General features: G+C 39.7%; 1 protein-coding gene across 1 annotated transcript in view; it reads right to left on the bottom strand.

Annotated features, from left to right (window-relative positions):
- The window catches only part of ITGA4 (integrin subunit alpha 4), a 129,891-nt gene that overhangs the window by 16,300 nt on the left and 91,404 nt on the right, over positions 1-22,187 (bottom strand). Inside the window, exons 16-18 of the mRNA XM_037044345.1 lie at positions 21,552-21,706; positions 10,996-11,145; positions 8,956-9,032 (exon numbers count right to left, since the gene is read on the bottom strand). Of these exons, the coding sequence (XP_036900240.1) occupies positions 8,956-9,032; positions 10,996-11,145; positions 21,552-21,706 (382 nt within the window). The remainder of the gene's footprint in view (positions 1-8,955; positions 9,033-10,995; positions 11,146-21,551; positions 21,707-22,187) is intronic.

Genomic DNA, 22,187 nt, shown 5'->3' on the forward strand with positions numbered 1-22,187 from the left:
AGTCGGCTGTTTCAGGAAGGGCAAGTAATAACTGACAAAGCAGTCACTTAACCATGGCCATCATTTCGGGGTGGAAAATTCTGATCTGGCTTTAGGGAAAGGCTGTGATGTACTCATTCCTGTGTTGTGAAGCTTTGCCACATAAGCACGCACCTGCTCGGTGGCACCATGTGAGACACAGAAAAGAAATGTGCAGGAACACAGCCGCCCTGTGTTCCCCCTACTGTTCCATAATCATGGTACAACGAAAGGAGCCTAGGAGGTTCTGAAAGTAAACTTCAGCTTGACATTAAAGCTTAATTAAGACTTGTAGAAGAGCTGCCTAGAAATAGACATTTATAAAACATTCTGGCTTGTAACCAAAGCATTAGTCACTGAACACCTTTGGGAGAGAAGTTGGCACCTAGACAAGCAACAGAAGGTGTAAGCATTGCATAAACAGCCAGGTTCCAAGACAACAGCAAATTAAAGGGAAACACAATGTTCACATTTCAGCAGCAAGGCTCCTGCTTTATTTTCCATTTTTAACCTCCTTTGCCACATAATCATAATTACAATTCTCTTTTTTAAAAAATACATACATCTGACTCTATCTTGATTCATTAATGGGATGCCACCAGAAAGACACCCACCAGCCTGCTGTGGGAGACGTAATAAAGGACCAGGTGCACATCTGGAAGTGGGACAAGGCTGGGCCAGCGCTTTCCCCAGCAACCACAGTTCGTTCTTCATTACCGCCTGCATAATGCAGACCTGAAATTTACAAAGCAGCCTGGAATCCACGTAATTTAGACAACTCGAGGTACTGGGTACATACAGAATCACAATAAGTGAAAGAGGGAAAAATAGAAAAATGATGTATTTTTGCACCACGGCTCTGTCTTTCTTGAATGAATGATACTGCTTCATTTTGCAAGAAATGCTCCCCAAGTCTCAGTATAAGGAATGCACGTTGCCTTGATAACATGAATTAGTGCTTCACATCTAACTTTTAAAAAAGATGCCAGAATAAAATATAATGTAAGCTGATATGTACCTGTGTCAAGATACATGAGTCACTTATTTGACAAAATATAGCCTGCAGCAAGTGGTCTGAGAGCCCAGATCATTTATTTTTTTGCCACTTCAGAGGGAAAAGTACTGGAAAATTCTTGTCCATTGGAATACATCAGTTATCTGACACTTAAGAGATTTTATTGAACAAAGGCAAACTCACTAAAGTCTAGAAGGTTATAGCAGAACATGGATCAGAAGGCTGAACTAGAAAATAGCATGTTTTAGGGTACAAGGCCTATAATTCATCTTCCCCAACCTCTGTGCCATCAGCGAGGCACACAGAGTAGGCAAAAGTACGTTTACAGTTCTGAGTACAAAAAACACAGAGTTAATAAAGCCACTGTAATAAGTATAACCTGCTTATTTAGCTACAGTTGTTTATGTAGCTAAAGACATGCAGGTTATAATCATTACAGTTGCTTTATTAACTGTGTCTTGTGTACTCACAACTGTGAACCTACTTTTGCCCAGCCTGTATATCCCTACTACCTGCATTTTTAAAATGGACCATTTTGTTAGGCTAGCCCTTTTAAGGGCTAACAGTATAGTAGCCAATGCTGACAAGTGCTTGCTGTCTACCCAAAAGTGATTTCCCTTTTGAGCTACTAACAGAACCACAGACTAGTGAAGGCATAGGCAGCGTTCCCCTGACGTTGCAGAAGACATGACCCTAGCTCAGGAAATGAATTCTAATCAACCTAGTATCATGAAGACGGCATCCATTCTTCAGCCATGCTGGGTTTGGGGGGTGAGTGTTTGATACAGGTCTGGTTAATCGGCATAAGAAGTCTGTCTACTGAGGCATTGACCTTCCTGGAGAAGCAGGCACAAGAGGACACAGAATTTTGCTCTTGCTCCCCACCTTTTTTTTTTTTTTTTGCTGGGAACCCTGGTGCTGCTGCAACCATCTAGTTACCATGAGGGAAAAGCCAAGGGAACTGGAAAGATTTTGGTAGGTGCTCACTAAACCTGCTACTGCCTCGTATAGACTGCATAGTATGCTAAATAATTAAATCCCGTTATTGTTTAAGCCACCATTAATCAGGCATTCTGTTACTTGCAGTTAAAGGCATTCCTAGCTGATGTGAAAGCAATTGTTCAGGAGAAGCCTACATCATCTCCTACCCGGGAAGCATGACTGAAGAACTAGATTTCAAACTACCTGTGTAATGCCTAACACCTGCTCTTATATTTGTAATCTTGACGGTCATATTTGTTCACCTTCATTTAGCAGTGTAAGTCCATTCAAATATAATTTATTCTCCTGAGAATTTAGACATTCAGAAGAAAACCTCAACTTAATGAAAACACGAGACAGAGTGCATAAGCACCGTTTAGTTTGCTTTTGGCAGTCCATTAAATTGCAGTCTTCAGAAACTCATGCTCTCCATCGAGTAAATGCATTTACCTAAAGCAGGTCTGTAGCTCTCGGCAAATAAATACCATTAGCTCCAGCGGAGTTTTGGGTGAGAGAACACTAGAGCATATGGTCACAATTTGCCTATTATTGCAGAGAAGAGAGAGGACGCCTGTGTGAGACAGGCATATATTTCTCTGACAGAGTATAATTTACTAAAAATGCAAAGCACTCTGTCAGAATCCTTCACTGCAGGCTGAAAAAATTGATTAGAAGAGTGCTTATTAGAGAATTCCTGAAATAAGTTACCATTTCCCAAGTAGAAATCACCTGTAACTTTCCAAATTGATGCAAAAGAGGCGGGGCTTACATTTTACACGGGCAACTCATGCTGCCTCAGACCTCATGAAACTTAGACCTGCTGGCCCAGCCCGGGCGGCAGCATTTGGGGGTGGAAAGAGACAGACTCTGGGCAAGTAACTAGTATACACACAGAAAATGTTTAGAATTCCTTGGCGACATTTCATTTTATAGCCAAATGAAAATGGGTCTTTTTTTTTTTACCATAATCTATAAATCTGCCAACCATAATGTATCAGAATAACAACTTTTATCACAGCTTCATGGGTAGGTTTTGTGCTCTGCACTTGGCCCACATTACCACATCTTTAAAACATCTTTTATAAAGTAGGTACTGTTTTACCTTCTTATCAATGACCAAGGGGGTTCATAGGAGTTAAAAGGCTTCTCTATAAAGGCCATGCAGCTAGTAAAGGGCAGATACAGAACCTGAACCAGGTTAGTTTCATTTCAAATCTGAAACTCTTACCCACTACCATATCTGTTCTCAGATTTTAGTGTAATAAGAAACCCTAGGAGCCGTTAATAATAAACACTTCTGGCCTGGTCCCCATAGCTTCCAGTTTGGATGGTCTGGGGCCTAGGAGCCTGCATTTTCAACAAGCATTCCAGGTGATTCTCATGCAACTGACTCAGAAGCCGCACAACTGAGAAACCCTGCCTTACCCTCAGTTGCCTGCCATTTAGAATCACAGTGGACTTGATATTTAGATGACAAGAAATAGTATCACTTCGAATTAAAAATGCAAAGTAGAGAATGTAATAGTTTACTACAAGAAAATATGTAATGAAAAACAATAATTCAATCCTATAACTCAATATCTTAATTCAAGATGTATTTTCACTATTCTGAAAGGAAGCATTCTTAGTAATATTTTTGTATTAATTTTAACGTTCCATTTTCTCACAGGCCAGAGGGACTGCAATGAAAGATAACCAAGGTAACAGTGGGGATTTCCAATTTAAGAAAATAAGACCACTACTTATTTGTATCTTAGATAAGCTTTCCCTCTCACACCTCTACATCTCAAAGGCCCATGGCAGCAAAACCACCAGGAAAACTAAGCATTTTAGAAAGAAAATAAATACACAAATGGGAAGGTTATAGACTTTGCAACTAACAGCAACAAAGGCATCACATTACTGGCTAGGACACAAAATAGTTAGCAGCCACTGCTTTTGGACTAGCTGAGCAGCCAATCTGGATAATTTAAGTTTAGAATGCAATTATTAATCAAATAGGTTAGGGCTTCTTGGCCCTCAACAGTGATGCTCAAGGCTATACTGGCATTGCCTAAGTGAAAAGAATTAATTTATTCTCTGCCATATGTGGTCCCACCCAGCAGGGTACTCAGCACTGTTTGTTAACCTTTTCACTCGTTCCTAGTTGACTTCCTATCCCATGCATTATAACAACTATTGTGAATCTTTCCCCACGCCTTTCAAGTTCCCAAATTCATCCTAAAGGCCCTCACTTTCCAAATATGAACCTGCTTTTATATCCTGGCTATCCATGAATTCTCTACATTTTATTTCCTTCCACAATGCTTCTTAGCCAATGTCAAACATCTTTTCATAGCTGCTTAGCTCAAGATGCAGGATCATTTTAATTTCTTTCTAAGGCTAACTTCTCCACCTGAGTCCGATCCCGTTATATGCTGTTTTCTTTGGAACCTTGTTCCAGCCTCAGCAGACATCCATTCGCCACTCACAGTGTTGCAGACATTGTTTTAGGCAACATAAAAATGAAAAGACAGGACCCTGCCTTGAAGCAGCTCACAGGGGGGTGTGGAGACAGGTGAGAATGGTAGTGAGTGCAAGTGCAGTAGGCCAAGGGACACAGGAGGACAGAGGGTTACATACCTGGAGACCACAGGGACTTCACCTAGGAAACAGCTGACATTTACAAGATAAATAAAAGTTAATCAAGTAGGTAAGTTGGAGAAGTGAAATCAAGAAGTGAAACAATAGAGAGGCTTAGGAAAGCGTGGTGTGGCCAAGCAACTATAAGTAGTCTGCCATCAGTGGAATTGGTGAGAATGGATGCTAAGGAGTTCAGAGTTTAAGGTTGTAACAAGCCACTGAAGCACTGTTATCAGAGGTGCATGTGAGAAAGCTCCCTGTGGAAACTTCACGGTAGAGGAATTAGAATGCAGCGTCTAAGAGGCCAGTAGCTCAGAGAGCTGAAAAGCCTGGTGATCTATGTAGAATAATGAGCACCTGGTTCAGAGTAATAGTGGTAGAGACAGAGAATTATGGTGGACAAAAATATTTATTTAGGTGGTAATATTGTAGAACTTAGTAATTTATTCAATGTCAAGGATAAGAAATGCAGGAGAGTGAGTTCCAGCCAAGATGGAGGCATAGGTAGAAACCCTTTGCTTCTTCGCACAGCCAAAAGGCGGATAGCAACCAATCTAAAATCAAGAAACAATGACAAGTGCCAGAAAATCAAACTTCATGGAACTCCAACAACCAAGGAATTCATGAAACAAGGAAACACAACAACCAGACCAGTAAGGCAGCAAACTGGAGAGAACCGAGAGGAGGTGGCGGACCAGGTGGGCGGGAATGGCTAAATGGGAAACTCTGACTCAGAGCTGACTGTGGCGCAGGTGGCTGCCGGTGGGAGAAACTCCCAGGCTCACACTAGGGTCTGTTGGAAAGTGCGCTAGAAACAAGCAGGCAGCTTGCCCTGTTCTCTCTCTGACCCCTCCCCCCCAGACAGCACCAGAGCAAGCAGAGGGTTGCCCTGCTTCAATGAATACATAAGGACCCGCCCCCTTACAACTTACCAGGTGCACTGAGACAAAGAGACATGGCCCAAATGAAAGTACAGATCAAAACTCCAGGAAGATAGTGAAACAGCAAGGAGATAGCTAACCTATCTGATGGAGAATTTAAAGCCTTGGTAATCAAAATGCTCACAGAACTGATTGAGCCTGGTCAAAAAATGAAAGAACACATGAAAGATACCCAAAAGGAAATAAACCGAAATATTCAGGGAACCAACAGTGACAGGAAGGAAGCCAGGACTCATATCAATGATTTGGAACAAAAGAAAGAAAGAAGCATGCAACCAGAACAAAACGAAGAAACAGAAATTCATAAACATGAGGAGAGGCTGAGAAACCTCTGGGATAACTTGAAACACTCCAACATCCAAGTTATAGGGGTGCCAGGAGAACAACAACTAGAAATGGAAAACTTATTTGAACAAATAATGAAGGAAAACTTCCCCAGTCTGGCAAAGGAAATAGACTTTCTGGAAGTCCAGGAAGACCAGAGAGAGTCCCAAAGAAGTTGGACCCAAAGAGTAACACATCAAGGCATATCATCATTAAGTTACCCAAGATTAAAGACAAAGAGAATCTTGAAAGCCACAAGGGGAAAGGAGACAATACAAAAAAGTGCCCATAAGATTATCAGCTGATTTCTCAAAAGAAACCTTCAAGAAGGGGCTGGAAAGAACTACTTGAAGTCATGAAAGGCAAGGACCTACATTCAAGATTACTCTAGGCAGCAAAGCTATTATTTAGAATGGAAGAGCAGATAAAGTCCTTCCCAGATAAGGTCAAGTTAAAGGAGTTCACCATCACCAAACCATTATTATATGAAATGTTAAAGGGACTTATCTAAGAAAAAAATCTAAAATATGAACAGTAAAATGACAACAAACTTATAACTATCAACTAATGAACCTAAAAAATAAAAACAACAAAACAAAAGACAACTAGAACAGGAACAGAATCAGAGAAATGGAGATCACATGGAGGGATTTCAGTGGGGAGGGGGGAAGGGAGGAATCGCAGGGGAAAAGGTACAGGGAAGAAACAGCATAATTGGTAGGCATAAAATAGACAGGGAGAGGTCAAAAATAGTTTAGGAAACAGAACTCAAAGAACTTATATGTACAACCCATCAACATGAACTAAAGGGGGAAGAATGCTGGAAGGTTGAGGGGGCAGGGCAGAGGGGGGATAAAGGGGGAAAATTGGGAAAACTAAAAAAGCATAATCAATGATACACTTAAAAAAACAACAACAAAAACAAAAAGAAAGGCAGAAGAATGCAGACTGAGATTGAGATTGTTGTTTTTGGTGACTAATTGTTGTGATATCATTGGTCGAGAGTGACTGGGCACCAAGAAGACAGAGCCAATGGACATCAGGGACACGTGTGGATCTCAGAGAGACTGATTTGGGCACTGGCAGTATAGGCAGGCCGGGGAGGTGGGGTGGGGTCACAGCTGTAGGCAAAATTATCCCCCCAAATATGGGAGTGTGAGAAAGGTGAGAAAACCTTTTGGGGCATCGACAGAGCCCAAATCAAGGATCCTCCAAAGACAACTGAGAGAGAGGGGCTGCAGAAAGAGAAAGGAGTAGGACCATGAACATCAAAGCAAAAGACACTCAAAAGAGGGACTGGGGACTGCCAACTGCTCAGAGGATGGTTCAAAGAGGGACGAAACATGCCGCTGGGATATAAGTAGAAAATTTTTCTCTCCAATTCATTCTTTTTCCTGCTTTTGCCTTATTGAATAAATAATGTGATAAATCCACGTGTTTCCAGTGTATTTTCTTCCCTTAAGCACTTACACTGTCATTTGGCTACTGCTGCACTGAAACTTCTATCTTAAAATTTGCCACTGACATCCTTCTTTTACCCACAAGTCACATTTAAATGCCAACTCCCATGATCTTTCCTCAGTCATTTGGCTATCACAGTTCTCTACAAAGGCTTACAATAAGAAATCTCTTTTTAAAATATATTTTATTGATTATGCTATTACAGTTGTCCCATTCCCCCCTCTTTATTGCCCTCTACCCTGCACACCCCCTTGCACCCACATTCCCCCCCTTTATTTCATGCCCATGGGTCATACTTATAAGTTCTTTGGCTTCTATATTTCCTATACTATTCTTAACTTCCCCCTGTCTATTTTCTACCTACCATCTATGCTACTTATTCTCTGTACCTTTCCCCCTCTCCCCCTCCCACTCCCCTGGTGATTGCCCTCCATGTGATCTTCATTTCTGTGCTCCTGTTCCTGTTCTAGTTGTTTGCTTAGTCTGCTTTTGTTTTAGGTGTGGTTGTCTCTCTTTTTTATATTGGTCTTTCACAGTGCACTCAGTTCTCCTCACAGTTCTTTTCAGTCTCCTACAGGGACTTCCTATTCTTCTTAAGCTCTTTCAATGAAACTGTCCACCCACATGTTGATCTTCAGTTCTTTTCTTGCGAAATGCACATTTCACCTTACAGGGATTCCACAGTAATCCTGAGCTAGATTTTCAATCGGAGAGCGACATACAGAAGTCTCACCAAACTCAACATGTCCCAATTTAAACTTGCTTCCTTTATAGACTTACTCGCAATATGGTTTCCCACTTTCCTGCCCAGCCGCTGATGCCTCCTCCCCCTCTTCTATTTCCCATGCACAGTCATCCCTCAACCTGAACTGTGCATTCCATCCCACCAGGCTTCTTCCTGTCCACACCTTCCCCGATATGCAAAACAACTTCAATCTAGGGGATCTAAACATGACAAAATTACCGTGGTTTATTTCCCATAATAAAGTAGTAACAGCAGTTGACATTTATCTAGTGTTCACTACATGCTAGGCAATTTTCTAAGCACGTCACACACATTTCCTTTTTACTGTTTCCTCTTCTGCGAATTTGGAAGAACAAGGTAGTTTATTCTCTTTCAGATGTGTCATGAATGCTGAGGAATTTCTTTTCAGCATCACTCTGAATGATGTGGCCATTTTTCTGGGTGACAAACTAAGCACCATATAGGGAAGGCTAGCTCACTCTGCCATCAAACTCTACTAATAGGCACTGACAAATGTCTGAAACACAACTACAGTTCTAACAAGGATGACCAAGGCCACAGTCAAATACTGAACTACCTTCTCAGCTACTGCCGAAAGAGTACAACGTGCTTCATAAAGCATTGGGGCTCAAATTCTCCTTCCTTTGAAAAGTGACAATCTTTAAGTGCAGACTTATGTGACTGAGAAAAACAGATCACTTAATCTTTCTCAGGAAAATGTTGTCTGTTTTCAGTTCTTTAAATGCTGCGAACCCCCAAGTATCAGTTCTTAGTCCTTTTCTCTCTGAAACCCACACACACGCCCATGTTCCCACGTTGATGAATAACAAAGAGTGAACTACACTTACTTCAAAAATCCAAATTTCGCAGAAACTTGTAAATCAGCAGAACAGTTTTCATGGGCACAAAACCTTGCAAAGTTTATCTGGAAATAAAATATGACAGTGTTTTATTTTTAGTTCAATCAGTAGGTGCATTTCTGTTTTTTAAAGACTATGACATCTTGATACATGAGAAAAATAAAATTAACAACTCAAACTGATAACTTCTTGTTTTACCCCTTTTTGAAGAATTCAGTGTGAGAGTGAGTTAGTAGGCTTAAATGACCAATAATTACAGGGCTAAAAGTACTAATTTCTTCCAACAAGCAAATTTAAAAGGGGCCTAAATTTGTTAGGTGCAAAAAAGATTTTTTTCTCTTCCATCATAGTGATAAAACAATTTTAAGCGAACTATGACAGTGACCTATGTAAGGATTTAAATCTCATGCTGCCGGGATGCTCTTCGCCCAGTTCCTCTCAATGTCCTGCTGCTCTGTCCCACTTACTGCACACGAGCACAGCACTCAACTTTGCGGGGAGCAAGACAGCGGTCTTCTATTTGTTGACAATAACAAAATGTAGAAATAACTGTAGAAATTTAGGAATGTCACTTTAAGAACACGTTGAAGAAAATTAAATGACAGACTATCACAGAGGTTCCAGAATGTATTTACCTCTGAGCATTTTAACAGGACCCAGATATACTACTAGGTATGTAAGAAGACCCGAGTTAGAAGCTGGGCAAAGAAAAAAAATGGAAAGAGAGAAAAAAAGGAAAATGAGTGGTAAAGGCGAAGAAAGATGAGATGCAGGAAAGAAAGGAATCCGGAAAGGCAGAGGAGGAGCCAGGCAGGTAAACTGACAAACGACTGCAGGCTGTCAAACTGCGCCTCACATCAGACGGCCTGCACCTGGGGGAGCAGAAGGGAAGCGAAAATCTTCTAAAGGATGAGGTAAACAGGAACTTTTCTACCGCTCTGACTTGTAGAACAGGTTTCTCAAAGAGTCAAAATGTGAATTAGTCTAATGGAACTACCAATTGCTTAGGTTTGGGCTTATGTACTTACAATATAAGACATTAAAAATAGTTGATATTGAAAAGTTAAACAGAAGGATGAAAAATACTTCCAGAAATATCTTTATATATGGGCAATAAAGAAAATTTGCTCCTAAGTTAATTATCTTTATTCAACCCAATGTTGTAGACTAGACAGTGTTAATTGTAAGCTCAGATATCTTGAAGTGACTTAGGGGCAGTTTTGTTGGGACACGGTATGAACTAGACTTTTAAATGTCCTTTTTATCGTTCACATTCTGTGTGCCACTGGCAAACATTTTAATGAATCCTTTTCTCATACCCCAAAGCATTTTGTTAACTATGCCTTTGTGTTGTTGGGCAGAAAAGTTCTGAACAAGTGGACCCCCAGAAGTAAATACACTGTCAAGGAAACGGATATATTTTGGGATAAACTGGACAAAGCAGTTCATGGTTAGAATGCAGCACCCATCTCAAAATGCAGTTAGTCCTGGCATGAGTCTGGGAAGCAGTTAAATTTAAAAAGAGAACTGTCATGTAACATAAACACATGTTTATAAATGAGTAAAACTCAGCAAAGGAATTTAACTAATAAGACACAAGTGAATCGTGGGTGGGGGTAGTAAGAGAGAGAAAGACAAAAATGAGAGAGCAGAGACAGAAAATGAGAAAGAGAAAGATACACTGAACACACATGGCGACTCTAAGTAACTGACTCATGAATGCAACTCACTTCCATCAGAGTGCCCTCTAGCAATGTGCTTTCTTCACTGGCAGGGCATCGAGAAGAGAAAATTAACATGTTGTGTTATAAACCACTGCTATGACTACATGCATATTTTTAAATGTTCAGCTCACTATCCTAAAGAGAATACAAACAAATAAAAAACAAAACACCATACATGTTTTATATTCAAACATTCATAAAATTTTAAAAAATTAGAGTTCATTTCCCCAGAATTATGCAATATGTCAAAAAACAACTCTGTAGTTACATGTCACAATTTTTGAATAGAAGAAAATATTCCTACTGTTTTTTCAATTCTGTTTTTTTCTTTCTTCTGCTGAAGAATTGGCTGAAGTGGTGGGAATTCCTCTGTTCTTTGTTTATTGATATAATGATGCCCAAGGTGGTAAGCAGCTTCAATCTGGATTGGGGTGAGGATGTCTCGCACATCTTTCTAAGGAAATTTAAAACCATATAAATTTTTTAAAAAGCAGCATGTAAGTTTAAAAATATAGAGAGCTCCTCCTTTCCTGCATAAGACCAAAGGCACCACATGAAAATAAAAAAAATCTTACTTTTTCATCTAAATTATTTTTATTAAGTAAATGTATATATTTTTTCACATTATGAAAACATTCATGTTTTTAGGAAACAACACAAAAATAGCATAAAAATGAAAAACGATAACCCTCCAATAGTATATAAAAGTCTACTCATGGCTGTTCCTCTTCCCCTTGTAGTACCCCTATAATAAAGGAGAACTTCCCCAGTCTGGCAGAGGAAATAGACTTCCAGGAAATCCAGGAAGCTCAGAGAGTTCCAAAGAACCTGGACCCAAGGAAGCACATACCAAGGCACATCATAATTACATTAGCCAAGATTAAAATGAAGGAGAGAATCCTAGAAGCAGCAAGAGATAAGGGGACAGTCACCTACAAAGGAGTTCCCGTCAGACTGTCAGCGGATTTCTCAAAAGAGACCTTACAGGCAAGAAGGAGCTGGAAGGAAGTATTCCAAGTAATGAAATCCAAACACCTACATCCAAGGTTTACTCTATCCAGCAAAGCTTTCATTTAGAATGGAAGGGCAGATAAAGTGCTCCTCAGATAAGATCAAGTTCAAGGAGTTCATCATCACCAAGCCCTTATTATATGAAATGTTAAAGGGACTTATCTAAGAAAAAGAAGATAAAAAATATGAACAGTGGAAGGGCAGCAAATTCACAGTTATTAACAACCACACCTAAAACAAAAGCAAACCAAGAGGACAGCGAGATGGGGAGTGGAGCCACGGAAATGGAGATCACATGGAGGGTTAGCAACAGGGGAGTGGGAGGAGGAGGAGGAGGAGGGAGAAGGGACAGAGACTAAGTAGCATAGACGGTAGGTAGAAAATAGGGGGGAGGGCAAGAATAGTATGGGAAATACAGGATCTAAAAAACTTGTGATACATGGACATAAATGAAAGGGGGGATGGTGGGGGAGGGGTGTGGAGGGTGGAGGGGAATGGGGGGAAGGACAACTGTAATGGCATAATCAATAAAATATATTTTTTAAAAAAGATGACAGGGATTGGTGAGAATATGGAAAAGGGGGAAACTTTGCACACTGTTAGTAGAAATGCAAATTGGTATAGTTGTTATGGGAGATAGCAAAGAGTTTCCTCAAAAAATAAAAAATAGAGTTACCAGAGTAAAAAAAAATAAAAGTCTAGTGTTGGGTACATTTTCTTCCATGGTATTCTCTATGCACACTTTTTTTATAACCTGACATAACATAAGCATTTTTCACTATAAATTCCTTGTAAATCATTTCAAAGCACTAATGAACATTTCATTCTATTTAACATTTCCCTCTGGTAGACGTATAGGAATATAATGTCTCCATTTATTCAAGTTTTATTTTTATTTTTTATTATGTTGTTCAGTTACAGTTGTCTCACCTTTTACCATTGCTCTCCCTACCCCCAAACATGGTCAGTCTTTTATTAATTACATTTTGATACAATCTGATTCATTTGATTTTATGTATATTATAAAACATATCCTTTATGGACCTTTCCCAGTTATATTTTTAACAGGTGATAAATGATATACAGCAAAGTTATTTATTTTGTACACTTAATATTCTATCCTTAGTAGGATAAAATTTATTTACTGGATCTTCTTGCTAGTTGTTTTTTATAATGTTTTTCTAGGTTTATTATTTTTATACTTCAGAAAAAAGAGTTCTTGGATTTATTTATCATTTATACAGAAATTGTAGCCCATTCAGAATCTATCACACTCAGTATGACATTCTTTTAACATCTTAATATTTTTTTACTTTTTATTCTCATTTACTCATCACAATTGTCCCAATTTTTCCTCCTTTAATCTATATCTGTAATTCACAGACCTCCTACTAATAATGTCAGTGGGCCAGGTTTCTATTTACCTACAGACACCTCAGGATTGGAATATGGCTTAAATATTACTGTGTAAAAGGAAAAAAAACACAATTAATAATCTCTATGGATAGAAAAAGTACCTGTTGTACAGATTATTGCTGTGCTCCCTACAGCTACCATCACTTGATACCATCAGTGAAGGAAAATAAAGGCATATGTGACATTATGGCATATGTCCCACAAAAGACTACATCTACTCTATGCTTTATGTAATTATCAAAATAGATGTAATACTTTTTCTTTCTCATCAGTCACAACACTATCAATACACGCATGCAGAGGTGAAAAGTAAGTGGTCTAGAGGGAGAGTACTCAAGTTCAAATCAGGTTCACCACCTACTACCTCTGTGACCTTAGGCAAATTACTTAATCTATCTGTGGTTCAGCTACCTCATCTGAAAAGCAGAATAATGATCATGAGAATAATAATAATGATGATAGTGTATTATTGTGAAGATTCAATGGTACAATGTACATAAAACTCTTAGCACAATATCTGCCACTTATTAAGGTCTCAATAGATGTAAGATTATTATGTGCACGTTGCTTTCAAAATGTAGCTATATAAGCCAACAAGAAATTACTGAATTTCAGTTTCTTATAATAAGAAATTCTGGTAAACATTTGGAAGGAATTAAAAAAAAAGAAAATTAGACGACTGCCAGAACTTTAAAATGAGTTACATAACGAGTAACTCATGACTCCTGAGCTTGCTAGCTCCTGACTCCCAACCCCATTTCCTTGGTCCAGGTGGAACAAAACCTTGTGAAAGAATAATCGGCAGTCTGTCCCCAACTCCTCTTCCTTTTCTCTACTTCTCTGAAATGCTGTTGCCACGATCAGCAATGGCCTCTACATCGCTAAACCCAGTGGTCTATTCTCAGCTCTCATCCGATTGGACCAAACAGCGGCACTGAAAATACGGTCATGTCCTCCTCTTTTCCCCCACTTTATTCACTGAACTCCCAAGTCTAATACAGTTAGACTTGTATTAATTAAGTGGCTCCTGGACAGACTTGGAGCATGAGTCACAGTGCTCAAGGTCTCTTATTACTTTTCCAATCTTATATGTGGAGATGATTTTATTAAATTACTTGATAAGTGATCATCGCAATACAAAAACTTGACCATGTAGGAATGCCGCAAATCAGGGCCCAAATCCCAAGTTATCAACTCGTGAAAATGGAACAGCTTGAAGCCCTGAGTATTACAATAGCGAACTTGATTAAATTATCCCCTAGATGCAGGAGCTAGACAGCCACTGATCGTCCCTCCACATGTCCACTGCTTCAATTCTTCTCAACAAGCTTGCTTTGACCAAATCACATGTTATCTAATTCATACTAATTTTCCACAAGGTCTTTTCTACATCTGGTGTATATTACTTTAATTCTCCTAATTAGCTATTAATTATGCTTTTCTCACAGTATATAGAAAGTACGTGCACTCTCGCAAGCACTGTACTTGACAGATATTCACACTTGTTTAACTTTAACAGCTCCACCTAAGGACAAATGCTAGAATATCAAAAAATGTCTTAAAGTGACTAATTAAGTATTTGGGAGGGAAAAAGTAGATTTGCTTAAAATTTTTAATTGTATGGGCATGTGCTAGTTATATTAAAAAATAATGAAGATCCCATTTCACATTTTCATGAACAATTGCATAACATAGGACACCTACAGCACACAAATAAGCACATGCTTGAAATTATACAAAATCTGCCTTCTCATCTGACTTTTATGAAAATTTGTATTTATGGACAACTTGAGAACCAAGCTACAGGCCCATGCCTCCTATTGTACTTATGCAGTGAAGGAATTGAAGAGTGGAGCCAGAAATATTTGTAAGATATTAATGAATGAAAAATGATATTGAGGTATAAATATTTGATGGTATCTATTCATGGATCCACTGTGTACGAGGTAGGCTTTGGGGACACAAAACTGAAAGTCAGTACATAAGTCACAGTCTATAACCCATAAATCCACACACATAGTATGGGAGATGGGTGTGTGATACATGCACACACAGGTACAGAAGAAGGAGGGGGATGGGAAGGTTCTTACACAGAAGAATTTTGGGCATGAAATATGATCAGGCTTCAGTTTTTTGAAATGCCCCTCTAGTACCAATGCGGGGAATGGGCTGGGGAGGGAGAAGGTCTGAGTCGTGGACTGCAACCTAAACCAGCATGACCATAACCGTGTGCAATTATAATCACTGTAGCTAGTAAGCCTGGGTCAGGAGGTACAGAACTGTCAACATCTGGCACTACAGTTTCCTGAGAAAACACAACACCCCAGGGCAGGGGCCCTAACAACCACTATACCAACAGAACACGTTCAGATTTTCCCTCACGTATTTCTTTAAACAGCATCAAGAACATGTTATCCATAAGTTGATTAAATATTCACCAATTTTCTGGCTCATGTAGTGTGTTAGTTCTAAGAACAATATAATAATGCAAAAGAAAATATCCTGACTTCAAAGACCTTGCAATCTAACAAAGAATTAACATATGTTGGGGTATCAATTAACTTCTAGAATACCATACCGTCAGTATAGTTATATAGTTTACTTGCACTTAAGCTTTCAGCATATATGGACTGGTCCACAGTGTGCTGTGATTCAAATACAACTGCTTTGGAGCAAATGGCACTGTACTAAACTATGTGCTTGTATAAGCAAATTAAATATATAAAACATAATAAAAATACAAATAAATGTATTTACTAATCAAATATTCATTCTCTTGATGTTATTACTGAAAAAGATGGGTTTCAGAAATCATCCAAAGAGCTATATAACAAAATTAAATTCCTTTACTTCAGAAATTTAAAATCCAGAAATTAGGAAAACTAAGGGATAGAAAAGAATGAACTAATTCACTTAGTAGGCAGGAGGTAGATTTCATGGTTATTACACAACATGCTAATAAGGCCACTGTACTCACAGAACCTCTAAACACCAATAGGCTTTTCTGGTTTGATAACTAAACTAGGTACTTCTAGCTTTCATTGAAAACACTGTAAACAGGAAAGGAATCCTGCTACTTCATTTGTTACCCCAATGTAGCACCATTTCTCTTCTGAACCATCAGTGAATATTGTGATGCAGAGATTCCACGAAGTTCATCCAAGAAACGGCATCTAGAGAAACCTCAAGGGACATCTCACTGCCATGGCTGCTCCAATATTTCCAAAAACTGCTGGCAACTGTCAGCTGGGTTTCTTTAAATCAAAAAAGCCTCAAAATTATCCCTGGTCCTAAGATGCTGCCCAAGGAAATCTCTAAGATCTAACAAAGTTGTGTATTTGAACACAACAAAGACAAAAATTCATTCTTATACACATACATGGATGGGAAAACATTTTCATTGAGGGAAAAGTGATATCTAGAAGAAGAGAATTTCAGTAGATAAAACAGTAAAAGGTATAAAAATGAATCAGTCTCTTATATCACAGAAATCTATTATATATGGTCAACTCTAAATTCTAGGTTTTACTTTAGAAAAATCGATAAATTTTACCTCTAATAGCAGAACATTAAAGCTTGGCATAATTATAAGCAACTAAAATAAAATGGAGTTCTGTAAGAAAAAAACAATTTCTGGCTTCCTTTCTATTTTTGAAGAACAAATTTTGACCATTCCCATAAAACAATCCTCTGTAATAACTGTTTTAATGATTAGATTAAGTAGACTTGGGAAAACTGATGTGCTTAGCAACCAGATAAATGTACCGTACAGTCTCAGAAAAGTAACACACCAGAAAATACACATGCTAGTGACAGATGCTTATTAGGTAGTTCAAAACGATATAGACCAAGACCCAATGTATGAAACTAAAGAATGTGATTTTAAAAAAGGATTTAATAAAGCCCAACTTTTATGATGAAATTTGAGTTTAACTTCATGCTGTAGCGTCCCAGGTGCAGACCTTCCCCCTCTCCTCTTGGGGGTGATCTCAACCATCAAAACGTGACAGGTTTTATACAAATGAACAGGTTTAAAGACTTTCCTTTATGTGAGATAACCAAGGAATTGGGAACAGGAGTAGGAGCAAAATTCAATCTTTTCCTCAGCTTCAGGTCCCAAATGGCTGTCACATGTAATATTGATGACATCATTCCAGCTTATTCCCTTTAATACTCAATTGCAAAAATTCGCCGATCCCACTGGGACTTCCAGTTTAATTTTTTTCTCTGTTCCCCACTCTCTTGATGTCCGCCCCCATCCTCCCCCTCCTTAAACTTTAGAGCGAGCGCTCCCTCACATACTCCCTTGACTCTCTGCCTTGTTTGTTTGCTCCACTCCTGCAGCAAACCGCAGCCCTGGTTAACCTCGAAGGTTGACTACGACTGGAAAAACCCATAACCCTCTGACCAGTCTCACTTTACGACCATGGGTACAAGGTGGATCCTCATGCCTTCTCACAACCATATTGTACTTCCTTCCTCTCCCGTTCGCCCATAAAGCTATATCATACCTTCTTCCTACACTCCAAATACCTCTTACTCCATCCCTGCTCAAGCTAATGACTTTACTTCTTCAATGGGAGTGTGAAAGCAACTACAAGAGAACTTACACAGTCCTCATCACATCTGCTCAGACCTACAGACCCACACAGATGAACTTCACATGTGCCGACCTAGGACCAGTCTTTTCCTCTGTACAATTAATCCCATCTCCCTCACCTTCTCAAGAACTTCGCTCCAACTGTTCTCCCCCCTCATCTATGTCATAAATGTTTCACTCTATTGGAACACTCCCATCACCAAAAAAGCATGATATTTCTCCTATCTTTAAAAAAAGAACATTTCATTCCCCTTCTCTTGCTAGCTCCTGACTCCCAACCCCATTTCCTTGGTCCAGGTGGAACAAAACCTTGTGAAAGAATAATTGGCAGTCTGTCCCCAACTCCTCTTCCTTTTCTCTACTTCTCTGAAATGCTGTTGTCACGATCAGCAATGGCCTCTACATCGCTAAACCCAGTGGTCTGTTCTCAGCCCTCATCCGATTGGACCAAACAGCGGCACTGAAAATACGGTCATGTCCTCCTCTTTTCCCCCACTTTATTCACTGAACTTCCAGAATGCCACAAGCTCTTGCTTTTCTTCCTTACTGTTCGGTCCTTCTCATCTCCCTTACAAGCCTTTTCTTCTCTCTGATCACTTCATGCTGTAGCATCCCAGTGCACAGACCCTCACCCTCTCCTCCTGGGGTGATCTCAGCCATCCACAGGGCTTTAAAAACCATCTTTATGCCGAAACTGGATTAAACTGTATTTCCAGTTCTATGACTCTCCCCAACTCCAGATGAGTGTATACACGTTCAATTGATATTTACACTCAAAATCAAAACATGTATATCTACCTCAGAAGGTCCACACTGAACTCCAGAATTTTCCACCCCCAAACTGTTTCCCTTGCATACTATCTCAAGTGATAAAAACTACATTATTCCAGTTGTGTGGGCTAAAGACCTTAGAGTCATCTCAGAGCATCCTTCTCAAATGCTGGACATCCCATCTGCCTGCACATTGTGTAAGCTTTTTTTTTTTTTTTTACTCTCTCTTGCCATATCTATTGCCACTACCTTGGATGAAGCCATCACCTCACACTGTATCCTCTGGGTTATTGCCGTATCCTCTTCTCCCTGGGTCAGCCCTGGATCAGCCCTGGGTCCCTCACCGTGTAGTGTAACACAGCAGTTAGTGGATTTCTTTTTATTACTGGATCCGCTCAATCCTCATTTCATTCAGGTAAAAAGTCCAGGTCCCATATGATGTCTTCTTCCACTACTTTCCCCCTAGATCACTTTTCCAGCCGTCCTCACCTCCCCATTGTTCCCCCAAACAAGCAGGAGCATTTTTGTCTTGAGGCATTTTTCCCTAGCTCTCCTTTCTGTTATGTTCTTCTCCTGGATCAGGGGTCCTCAAAGCCTGACTCCCGAGTCAGCATCATCAGCCTCACCTGGAAACTTGGTAGAAATGCAAAGTCTCAGGCCTCATGGAAGACCTCCCGGATCTAGCAAGCTGTGTTTTCACACACCTTCCAGATGATGCCGTTACATGCAAATGCTGAGAACCACTGTCCTAGAGGTCTACACAGTAACTTCCTTACTTCCTTCAAGTTGTTGCTCAAATGTCACCTTCTGAAGGAGACCTATTTAAAATTGTATTCTTCACTCTTTCCATAGAACTCCATAGTTTGTTTTAACTCTGCCCTCTTTTTTTCCTTTTCCCATCACCCATATCTTTTGCTAAAATACCATACAATTCACATGTTGATCATGTTATTGTCTAGCTCACCCTCACAAGAATATAAGCTCCATGAGGACAGTACTCATTTTATGTATCATTCGGTGACCACAAGTGTCTCAAACAGAAACTGACACAAATTTATAACTCAATAAATATGACCTAAAGCAATGGACTGGATAAGTGGAGCTGACTTGGTATAGTCAATGCAAACAACTACACGAGGAAAGTGCGCCTAACTAGCAGGCCAGCTATCTTCTGAGGGAGGGGTCTGTGGGCCTGAGATAATTAACAAGCAACACTTCATTTCGTTGTAAGGGGTGTCAAGGTAGAATGCATCTGTGTGTTAACACTGCTGACACGGGACACGTTTTACAGAACAAAGGAACAACCCAGTCTTCCTGACCAGAGTCCACCTTCTTTTCCCCTGTCAGTTAAGAAGACAGCAGGATTCAGGCTGCCGTTCTACCTTTCAGACGGCAGAAGCACAGCAGTGTTAATGTTGCTGAGAGCCTCCCCTCGGGTACGAGCTGGTGGGGGTGGAAAATGCACTCACTGCACTCCCATACTTTCGCAAATAACAGCTAGAGCTCTCTGCGAGGGCTCAAGGTTGGGGAAGCTGCTTCTGTGGTTCTTACCTCCCCCCGGGTTTGTTGTGGGCAGTAGCCCTTTGCCTTCCTCTTTCTGAGTTTTAAAACGTCCCAAACAAAAGCAACGTAAGAGGGGAAAAACATGGAAAGAAACAGTCATGTTTCTTTTTTTTAAAATCCTCACTATGTACCAACCCCAGAGCTAAGTGTTTCTGTTTGACACTGACAATACAGCCCAAAGTCAGTGGCTTGTAACCTACTGCCTCTGGTACCATGGTAACACTTACAAGTATATAGGCAACAAAGACAGAAACCTCAGCTAAAAATGTCACTTCCACTACACATTTATTCTGAAGAAAGTGTACAGTTTTGATGTTGATGAATACTTACTCATGGGAACAATGCCAGGAAACGGGCCTAAAGAAATCAGAGCAATTTACTGCTACTTACACAAATTTGACACAATATATATTTCTTTGTGAATGTCTAATGTTGGCCCTTTTATTGCCTTTAAAATGGTCTCAGTGTTAGTCTCTCAAATTAACTATCACAACTATGTAGAATTTACAAGAGAAGAACCCCTTTAATCTCTACCATATAAACAATGGTTACATTAATATCATTCGACACTCTTGGCTCTCAACCATCTGATAGCTTTATTCTAGTACAACGATAAAAACCGTTAAAGGAAATGAAGAAATCACACTGGGATTAGTGCTCTCAGCATTTCACAGTGCTCTGGAGTCCTAATGCTTGTTTGCCTTTGCTTGGAATAAGTATCTAAGAAAAAAATGAAGTTCTAAGCAGAGGCCACTATTTTAAATCCCAGAGAGGACTCCTGGGAATAATTTGGCTTGTTTGTGACCATAGATTTTCTGATGAAGTACACCATTCCCTAATGAAAAAGACCTGGCACTGCATCACACGATAAAATTTGACCAACTCAAGGAACGTGATGATTACTCTGGGAATGAGTGTTTTAATAAAAGAAACATGAAATGGGCTGTGCTTTGGCAGGACGTTCCCCAGAGCATCATGAAAGCCAGTGTCCTGGCCGGCAGCTGATCCCAACCCCTGCGACTGCGCGAGTCCCCACTGACATCACTGACGACGCTGGCGAGGAGACGAACGCACGGTCCAAAAGAAGGCACGTCAAATTCTGCTTTGTTAGAGTCCCAGGGAAAACATACCCATTTCCCCACTTCCTGCCTCCCCTTCCCCATGCTCCCCCCACAAATTCCTACTCAGGAAAGGATCTGAGACTAGGCAGAGCCGTTCAATATGTACATTTCTAGACAAGCATAGAAAGGAAAACACAAATCTCTTCAATTAGTGATGCAGTAAAATGCAATAGATGTGGAACAAAGAAGATGCAAAATGCGGACTTTGAATTATCCAGGTTATAGGTTGGCAAATGGAGCAAGAGGTCAGTGAGTTCAGGAGTGGGTCCCACTTGCTTTTAACAATATTTTATAAGAGGGTGCCAATGCACTTCGACTTTTACTGTACGGACAATACTGAAGTTTACACATTCATCAATAAAAACTCGTTTCCATTACCCGCATAAACGCTTCATGTGTTCTGCAGGTAGCTTCTGTACTCAATACTTTCATGCTTCCTGTGACCACATCAGGAGTTCCATTCGAAGAAAAGTAAAACCTCGACGGAGACTCTGCCTTTCTGTTCACATCCAAACTCATGTTGTAGTACAAGACTGCAAAGACGCAGAGAGAACTGGGATCAGTATAAATAATTATCCAAAGGCATTTACAATGCTTATTTTTGAAGTGACAATAGTCAAAGATATAGAGAATACTGGGAATATCTTCATTAAATAGCTTTTTTAAAAAGATTTATTTATTTATCTTTAGAAGGGAAAGGAAGGAGAGAAGGAGAGAAATATCAATGTATGGTTGCCTCTCATGAGTCCCCTGCTGGGAACTAGCCTGCAACCCAGGCATGTGCCCTGACTGGGAAATCAAACCGTGATCGTATGGTTCACAGGCCAGAGCTCAATCCACTGAGCTACACCAGCCATTAAATAGCTTTTTAAAACTAACCTGAAACATGACAGAGGAAACAACTTAAAAATACAATTTCAAAAGTTATTTTTATAAAGAAAAAATTTATAAGCTTTTCTCTAGGTTCCTATTTTTAATAATTATTAAAGTCTTTAGTTTTTTTGCTAAATATAA

This window comes from Sturnira hondurensis, unplaced genomic scaffold (assembly GCF_014824575.4).
Source record: "Sturnira hondurensis isolate 20B ecotype Veracruz unplaced genomic scaffold, ASM1482457v3 Scaffold0004136, whole genome shotgun sequence".
In the NCBI taxonomy this organism is placed as follows: Eukaryota; Metazoa; Chordata; class Mammalia; order Chiroptera; family Phyllostomidae; genus Sturnira; species Sturnira hondurensis.